The 8,504-nt window shown below is 47.4% G+C and overlaps 1 protein-coding gene across 1 annotated transcript in view; it reads right to left on the bottom strand.

Annotated features, from left to right (window-relative positions):
• Positions 1–1,279: 1,279 nt before the first annotated feature.
• The window catches only part of Sec14l3 (SEC14 like lipid binding 3), an 11,817-nt gene continuing 4,592 nt past the window's right edge, over positions 1,280–8,504 (bottom strand). The window contains exons 7-11 of the mRNA XM_052735868.1: positions 7,564–7,647; positions 4,794–4,900; positions 4,313–4,452; positions 4,057–4,226; positions 1,280–3,322 (exon numbers count right to left, since the gene is read on the bottom strand). Of these exons, the coding sequence (XP_052591828.1) occupies positions 3,201–3,322; positions 4,057–4,226; positions 4,313–4,452; positions 4,794–4,900; positions 7,564–7,647 (623 nt within the window). The 3' untranslated portion in view covers positions 1,280–3,200. The remainder of the gene's footprint in view (positions 3,323–4,056; positions 4,227–4,312; positions 4,453–4,793; positions 4,901–7,563; positions 7,648–8,504) is intronic.

Here is an 8,504-nt window from a genome sequence, read left to right as displayed (position 1 = left end):
TAAAAAATACATGTATTCAAAAAGTTTCATTAACATTTCCTTACACAGAATGTTCCTCCCAGAAGCGGTAGATAATTTAAAAGCCAGTGCCAGGTGTGGGACACCTTTTGTCATGGTGTTGGTGTGGGGTCCACAGACACAGACCTTACTAGAATAGGTAAGACTCAGCTGCTGAAGACACCACACACTTTGATCACAGAACATGGAGAGATCAAGCTGGCATTGGCCTGGAAACATCCTCCCTGATGGCTAGGTTCCGCAGTGTCAGCAGATGCTGTGCAGGCTGACGGCATAGAAAAGTCATCAAGAATCTTATTACCCAGTTGTGAACCCTGTGAGCTACAATAGTGAGCAGCCTGGAAAGATATGCCCACTGGTGCAATAATGGCATGGATCTTAGTGGGGTAACCAACAGCGTTCTAACAGGAATTAAGGTGTATTCTGCAGGAGTCAACTGTGCCTGGTACTGTAAACCTGACCAAAGATCCGTGGCTGGAGAGGTCACAGAACTGTTATTTTGCTAAAGGAATGTAGTATCACAATGCCCTTTAGATACTTAACCATTTAGCCATATGCAGCTCACCCTCCTCAGGGAAACTTCTTTACACAGCACATGGTGGTGAATACAGAGATCCACAACTGATAAAGTGCAGGAGTACGTGACTGTGGACATTTGTGTCACTCCCTCAGCTGCAAGGCACAGAAGAGGGCACAGGAAGTCTGTAAGAGCCAGAGGCTGGGCAAGGTTGCTGGGAAATGATGTCAGTGCACTCATAAACCCACAGTAGCTGTAGTTGCCAGCACACCATCAGACAGTACTCCAGAATGTAAAGGGAAGGGGCTCATGAGGCCTGCCACAGAGCTGAAGAGCTATTGGTAGTTGACGGCCTCTGGAAGAAAGAGGTTATCTTCTTGGACGGTGTGACCCATGGCCGTCGCCCATGCTGCCGTGGCTGAAGTCCTGTCGGTGAGCACTGGGCATATGGACGGCACTAACTGGACTCAGTGGGTTAGAGAAACAAAAGGAGACATGAAGTTGAGAGGATGTGTATGTTGGGGATTCTGGAAGGAGCTGGAATGGGAGGAGGAGGAGTGAACATGATCTAAACACACTGTATTTCTGTGTGAAATTACCAAGGAACAAGTCAAAAGTTTTGAGAAGATATGGGATGTTCAGTTAGATTTTAATGTTAGATAATGAATACATTCTAATCACCATCCAATATCACCCTTTTACTCTTTCAAAGTCCGACAGCTTTCTCTTCCTCCCCTTTCCTCCCCTCTTTTGTGATTCCAGTTACTTTGCCCTCCCCTGCCTACTCAGGAAAGAAGAGTCTTATCCTGTTTGGAAAGTCACTCAGGAACCTGGAGGTCAAAGCACCTTGGCTCTGGTCCAGTTCTACCATCCACAGGCTGAAGAAAGTGGGGTCAGTGCTGTTGGAAGCTCAGTTCCTGTTCTGGCTAGTCTTATGTCAGCATGACACAATCCAGAGTCATCTGAGAGGAGGGAGCCTCGATTGAGAAAATGCCATCACAAGATCTGGCTGTAAGGCATTTTCTCAATTAGTGATCAGTAGGGGAGGGTCCAGCCCATGGTGGGAGGTGCCAATCCTGGTATGGTGGTTCTGGGTTCTGTAAGAAAGCAGGCTGAGCAAGCCATGAGGAGCAAGCCAGTAAGCAGCACTCCTCCATGGCCTTTGTATCAGGTCCTGTGTCCAGGTTCCTGCCCTGCCTGAGCTCCTGTCCTCACTGCTTTTGATGATGAACTGTTATGTGGAACTGTGAGTGAAATAAACCCTTTTTCCCCCAAGTTGCTTTTGGTCATGGTGTTTCATCATAGCAATAGAAACCCTAAGACAGTTCCCATCTAGAAGATGGGCATAAGAGCCTGTGCCCTTAAGTGTGTGCACGACTCTGCTCCCCTCCACAGAATAACAATAATTTGGTGGGAGTCAGGCTTCACACTCAGCGTTCAGCCAATTCCCACGGTGCATCTCCTGGGACCAGCAGGGCCCCTGGGTTTTGGTCCATTCTCATTCTCTGGACTGATCATTTCTTGGCAAGATTTGGGTCAGGAGCCAGGAATTCAAGCCAGTGTCTGTGTATCATGCACGGGGCAGGAAGTCTATAAAAAGGGACTGGAAGGCTGGGATACCCAGTACACTCTGCTGAAAGATGCAGGACAATCAAACCATTCCTTATCTCCTTGTCAGAGCAGGGCCTTTTGAGGGGGCATCATGGTGCACTTTAGAGCAACGCCTTCTGACTAAATAAAGAACTAAAAAACTCAGGTCCTAGATCTGCCGCTTAAGACTATGTGACATTGAGTGGCTAGTTTAGCCTCTCTGAGCCCAGTTTCTTCATTCATAAAGCGGCTTTAATCAGGTGTATTGGGGTGGTGTGAAGATGGTGTGAGCTAAACTTGTAAAGCGCTTGGAACAGTGACGATCCTCACCAAACAACAGCTGTTGTTGTTATTGTTTTGCCCAGCAGCAGAGGGAGTAGGGTGTGACTTCTTTTGCTTTGGGGAAAATTATTTTAATTGATTAAAATGTGAGCTGTGAGCTCAAAAGGAAGGAGGTATTTATGGGAATGATGGGTCAGGCAAAGTCAGGAGCAGGTGCCTCCTGCCAGGGGTGTGGAGCTTTTGTGTCTGAAACTCCCAAGGGAACAAACCGCTGTCAGGTTGGAAGGCCTGGGTCTTCACCAAGTGTGGCTCTGTCCGGGGTGCTGAAATCTGCTGACTGGTCTCTTCCTTATGGCTCCTGTGAGCCACGTGCTCCCTGCCTTCTGGTCCTCCGTTTGACTTACAGGAATACACTAAGCATCTACTATATAGTGAGTGGAAGTAAAAGGGATTCACCTAATCTTCAGCTCAAGTTGCTCGAAGCTCACAGGGAGGAAGCCAAGCACAAATGTCTTAGGATAGATGAGGTCAAGTAGAGTCATTTCCCTATTCTTGGGCCTCAGTGACACCCATATCTCATCTTCCTTCTTGCTTCTTTCTCTTCCTCAACCTTTATACCCTCCAACCTTTCATGCTTTTAAAATTCGATTACAGCAGATAAATCTTCTCCTCGCTCTCTCTTTCTCTACTCACAGGTGTCACATAGTCAGCCGGACTAATGATTGATTTTAGTAATGAAAGGGGGAGTAGAGAGAAAACTGAGGTTGGGGTCTCTGAGAAGTGGAGGACCCGCCTAGACAGGGGTGAGCTCCTCATCGTATTTCTGCATGCCCTCGTCTGGGAGAAGCACTTCAACTGTGAAGCTGACCTTCTTGGCGTGGACAAAGCTGTAGGTATTGTCAAAGCGCAGGACATCTAGGAGACAAATGGGAGATTAGTTCCCACTGGCCATGCTTGCCAACCTGGTGCAACTCCCCACTGTACCTTTCACCTCCCCGTGGGACCTGTCACCCTGAGCAGAGCCTGTGAACTGACATTACCTCCTCCTGGCATTCATCCAAGCCAGGCTTTAGTTGCATGAACAGACAGTGAGAACAGTGGGTGTTAATTACATCCCATTGTTTTCACATCTGCGTGCTCACATGATGAGACAGACCTTGAGAGCAACAGAAGCTCCCTAGCCCTCTTGGACAAAGTGGGGGCTGGGCAAAGCCTGAGGTAATGGTCTTCGCCCTCAGACCACGGGTGACCCAACGAACAATCCTTCCCAGATAGGTCAGAATTCTGCACTTGTGCAGCTATACTGAGGCTGACATGCAGCTGAGATAGCATGGCATTCAGTTTTGAAGCTGTGCATACGTTGGCTTACTTCCCATGGCCTCATGGGGAAAAACCTGCCCTATTATCCTTTGCTTATGTCCTGTGGCCCAAGCACTCTCAATCCTTCAGGGCTCGAGTGTTTCTGATCCTTGGCACATACCAGGTGTTCATGAATGTGGCTTGGGAGTGAATGAAAGCTCTAATCTGGACTGTAGGTCCTGGCATCTGTCTGGGGAAAGGGACCACTGCCCATGTTCATCCTTTAAACCACATGGAAGGTGGCTGCTGTCTTCAGAGCCCATGCACAGCGGGGGCGGGGGTGGACTTACAGACACCAGCCTCTGCGCAGGTGAGGCTCCCGTCCTCAGGTACCATGTGGGCGTTGTAGCGCTGGCTGGTTAGCACCTCAGTCATCTCCCCGGCTTTCTGCCTCTCCCCCATCTTGGTCTTGAGGAAAATTCCAAAGCCAATGTCCGCACCATCAGATGAGAACTGCCACCTGGGAGAGGTCGGGTTGCTACTCAGTGTGATTGGTCCCTGAGGGGTCGGGGCCCAGCCATGGGAGGAGCGATGGTCTGTCCCTACCTGAGGACACAGCCTGGAAACAGGATCTCATATTCCACCTGGTGTGAGGAGCCACGGCTGATCTGCACTGAATGTTCATACTGAGTCTTCACCTGGTCCCGCACGTACATGGACTTGGGGATCTCCCCACCATAGTTGATCTATAACAGAATCTAGGGTCATTTCTCTTGCCAGAGACACTCTTATCATCACTGGGAAGATTTCTGCTCCCCTTCCCCGAATTCTTCCCTGGCTCTCTAGGCTGGGCCAGCACTTCCCCTGGAAGCTTCTTCTTCCAGCTTATTTCCAAATCTTATTTCATCTTTCTCTGTGTATCTTCTCAGGAGCTCCCATAAGTCCCAATAAGCTGGACCCACCCAGCTCAATACCTGGTCTCTATACCCAGAGGTCTATCTGGATATGTTTGTGGAATGAATAGGTGGATGGGAAAGGAACCCATCTCTACTCCTCCAACTCCTTCCTATCCTCAGGCTCTGTATACCTTGGTCAAACATTTGGGGTTCCCATCTGGGTCAGTCAGAGTTCCCCCAAAATGAGCAGGCAGTTCCTCAGGACTGATGAGTTTCAGCAAACCTTCCTTCCAGCTGTCTGGGAGCAGGGAGATTGAATGGTGGTTATCACACGTGGAAAGGACCTAACAGCCCCCACACCAGCCAGGATACCCTGAACTTGTGTCTGCTAGCTCTCTGGGAGTTAGGCTGCCGGGGATAACTTCCAGGTCTCCTAGACCTCGGGCTATAGGAAATGGCTTTCATAGCATCCAGTTGCTATGGAAACATGTTTATCCTTGGCTTTTGGGCTTGGACGTTCTTGAAGGTCTCCCAGTCATGAGTAGTAAAGCTGAAAGTTGCTTCATTGTCTCAAGAGGACTGCAAAGCCCTGTGAGTTCAGGACCTTGTTGAGATTACCCAGTCAGTGAGTCAGATCTTGTGGTGGGAGCAGCTCTGTCTAGAGAGACATCTGTCCCTTTCATCACCACAACCGTCAGATATGAGGCCCACTACTGTTATTCATATGTGAACCTCTGGGGGTTCTGGGTCCTGGGGATTGCTGTGGCCCTAGCCCTGTGGCTAACCTAAATTAACCCTTATAGCTGTGGAATATTTCTTCTTTCTAGTTGGAAATATCACAATGTCTGGAATGCTGGGGGCAAATGTACTGAGCCTTGTGGGGCACCAAGGGGAGTAGAGGGCATAGACTTGTGGGTTCATACTGTGTCAGGATTTGGTGCCTCCCCACAAGGCTATCTTGTCATCCATCAAGCTCTCCTTCATAGTGAAACTGGGTAGAGGTAGGAGCTGGGGTATTGGGAAGAAAGAAATCGAGGAATATAAGACTCCCAGCCCCATTTCTAGATCACATAGTTAGATGATCTGAACGTTCTGCATGGGAGATAGTTTTCCTCTAAGCTCAGGCTCACTGATTTATGCTTGAGAATTAGTTTTCTTCATTTTATCCTATCTATCTATCTATCTATCTATCTATCTATCTATCTATCTATCATCAATCTATTTATCAATCAATCATCTATCATCTACCAATCATCTATCATCTGTCTGTCTATCTATCAATATCTATCATCTATCTATCTATTTATCTATCAATTATCTATCTATCTATCTATTTATCTATCTATCTATCTATCTATCTATCTATCTATCTACTTATTTTACCTTGCCATGGATAGAACTCAGGGCCTCGTATGTGCTGGGAAAGTACTTGACTGAGCTATACCCACAACCCACTTCTGCTACTATTAAAAGCAATTCTTGTCAGGGCAATGGAATACAATTGTACTCTAGGCACTCATGAGACTGAGGCAGGAAGATGGTGAGCTTGAGGCCACTCTGTCTCAAAAAACAAAACAAAAATAAAAGTAAGTTGTTTTTCTTACTTATAGTAATATGCAAAATTGAGAAAACAGTTAAAGACAAACAATACCTTTAAAAACATCATCTACTCTGTTTGTATTTCCTTCTAAAGACCTGTTTGTTTTGTACACATTTGCTTTATTATTTTTAAAATCATATTTATTTATTTATTCTGTGTGTGGAGGGGTCACACATCACAGCACACATGTAGTAGTCAGAGGATGACTTGTGGGAGTCAGTTTTCTCCTTTGCCTGTGTGGGTTCCGGGTGGCACTCAGGTCACCAGCCTGGTGGCAGCTGAGCCATCACTCTGACCCAGTACACTTAGTTTTAGAAAAACAAATCATTTTTTCCCTATGGCTGGTGTGTAGGTGCACATGTGTGTACACATCAACATGCATGTACATATGTGCACCTTCATGGAGGTCAGAGGGTGACCTATGGCAGCATTCTTCAGGGCCTATCTACTTTGATTTTTTTTTTTTTTTTTTTTGAGATGAGTCTCTCATTGGCCTGGGATCACCAATCAGGCGAGGCTTCTGGCCAGTGAGCCCTAGGGATCTTCCTATCTCCACATCAGTGCTGGGATTACAAAGTGTGTGCTAGCACACTCAGGTTTTTCTTTTTACCATGAATTCTGAGGTGAAAACCATGTCTGCCATGCTTCAAGGTAGGCCATCACTAAGTGAGCCTTCCCCGCTCACCATATGGCTTTCTGATCTACTTCCATTCTTTTTCCACTTGGCAATATTTCTTTTGCCATTATTCAGTTGTGAATTTCTGGGTAGGATGGTGCACTCTTGTAATCAGCTAGAGGAAGGGGGATCAGGAGTTCAAGGTTCTCTTTGGCTATTTAGTGAGTCTGAAGCCAGCATGAGCTCCATGATAGCCTGCCTCAAAGAACAAAACAAAACAACATAAAGCAATATCCAGCCACAGCACAGCTTCTGCAGCTGCCCAGAATTCAGTGAATGGATGCATCATTCTGCACTTATCCAGACCCTTTGTGTCCGACTGCCTTCTCTGAATCTTGGCTACTTCTCCTGCTTTTCCTCCTCAGCCTGAGTTGCCGTTAGAAGAACTGGGTGTCCAAGTGCAGAAGGGAAGCCAGGGCACATAGAGAGCCAAGGCTGAGGAGCAACAGAGCAGAAACTTACAGGGGTAGGGGTCAGGGATGCCTTACTCCCAACTCACCCGAGGACCAAGGCAGAGAATAAGGCTTAGGGGATGACTTGGCCCTACATGATGAGCTCCATCTTACTGCGGGAAGAAGGAGCCTGTGACTGCAAGTACATGCTGAGTGCTGGAAGGAATGACAGACCAACATCACTCTAAAGCTGATGTGTGAGGCATAGAGCCAGGGCCACTGGAACAACTTACTTCCCAACACCACAATTTTCCTCCGTGTGTCCTCACTCAGGAATGGCTTCATGAGGTTGTAGCCCACAGGGAACAGTTTGGTGGCTGGAAGGACACAAGAAGAATAACAGGAAGAAGTCAAGCCACAGGGCCACTTTTCCATAACAGACACAGCCAGTGATACAGAATCATGATGGACCCGGCCAGCCCAGACCCTGACCCAGTCACCCAAGAAAATAGCCAACTAACCAGCCATTCATCAGCCACCTACCCACCCCACAAATGAGCTGGTCACCAACCTCCTCCTCATCCAGCCAGTAAGCTAACAAGCCTTCCAAACTGGTCAGCCTGTTAACAAATAATCTCCCAATTCACCAACTCACCAAAGTCAAACTTACCAAGTCAGCCAAAAAGAAAATCAATCAGCCCGCTGACCAACCAGCTAGACAGCTAATCAACTGTTCTCTCCAGCTACCAAACATTCACACAAAGAGCCAGTGATCCAAATAACCAGCTGACCATGAAAATTCAGCTGAAGAACAACCAGCCAGTCGACCAATATGCCAGGCAACCACCCAAACATCCATTACCAAAATGCTAGCCAGACACTCAATCAACCAAATCCAAAGCCAGTCAACTAGTCAGCCAGCCTAGTCAACTCTCTAACACATCACTAGCTACTTGGCTAGTCAGACAACCAATTAGCTAATCAACTGGACAACTAGTCAAGCAATGAGTTAACCAACTATCAAACAAGCCATCCTTCTATCTACCTACCTACCCAGGGAACGGCCACCTGAATGGCTAGTGAGCACCCAGAATGGTGCCAGGCCTGGAATGTGCACCATGGGCATAGGCTTAGAGTCCTTCATAGAGCAAGCAGATAACTGGCTCAGAAAAACACAATGAGTTGGGGGGGTGGTGGTACATGCCTTTAGTCTCAGCACTCAGGAGGCAGAGAC

The sequence above is a fragment of the Peromyscus californicus genome, unplaced genomic scaffold (assembly GCF_007827085.1).
Source record: "Peromyscus californicus insignis strain IS unplaced genomic scaffold, ASM782708v3 Scaffold_13__1_contigs__length_99412109, whole genome shotgun sequence".
Taxonomy (NCBI): domain Eukaryota; kingdom Metazoa; phylum Chordata; class Mammalia; order Rodentia; family Cricetidae; genus Peromyscus; species Peromyscus californicus.
Note: the sequence above shows the minus strand (reverse complement) of the source record. Positions and strands in the feature narration are given on the sequence as shown.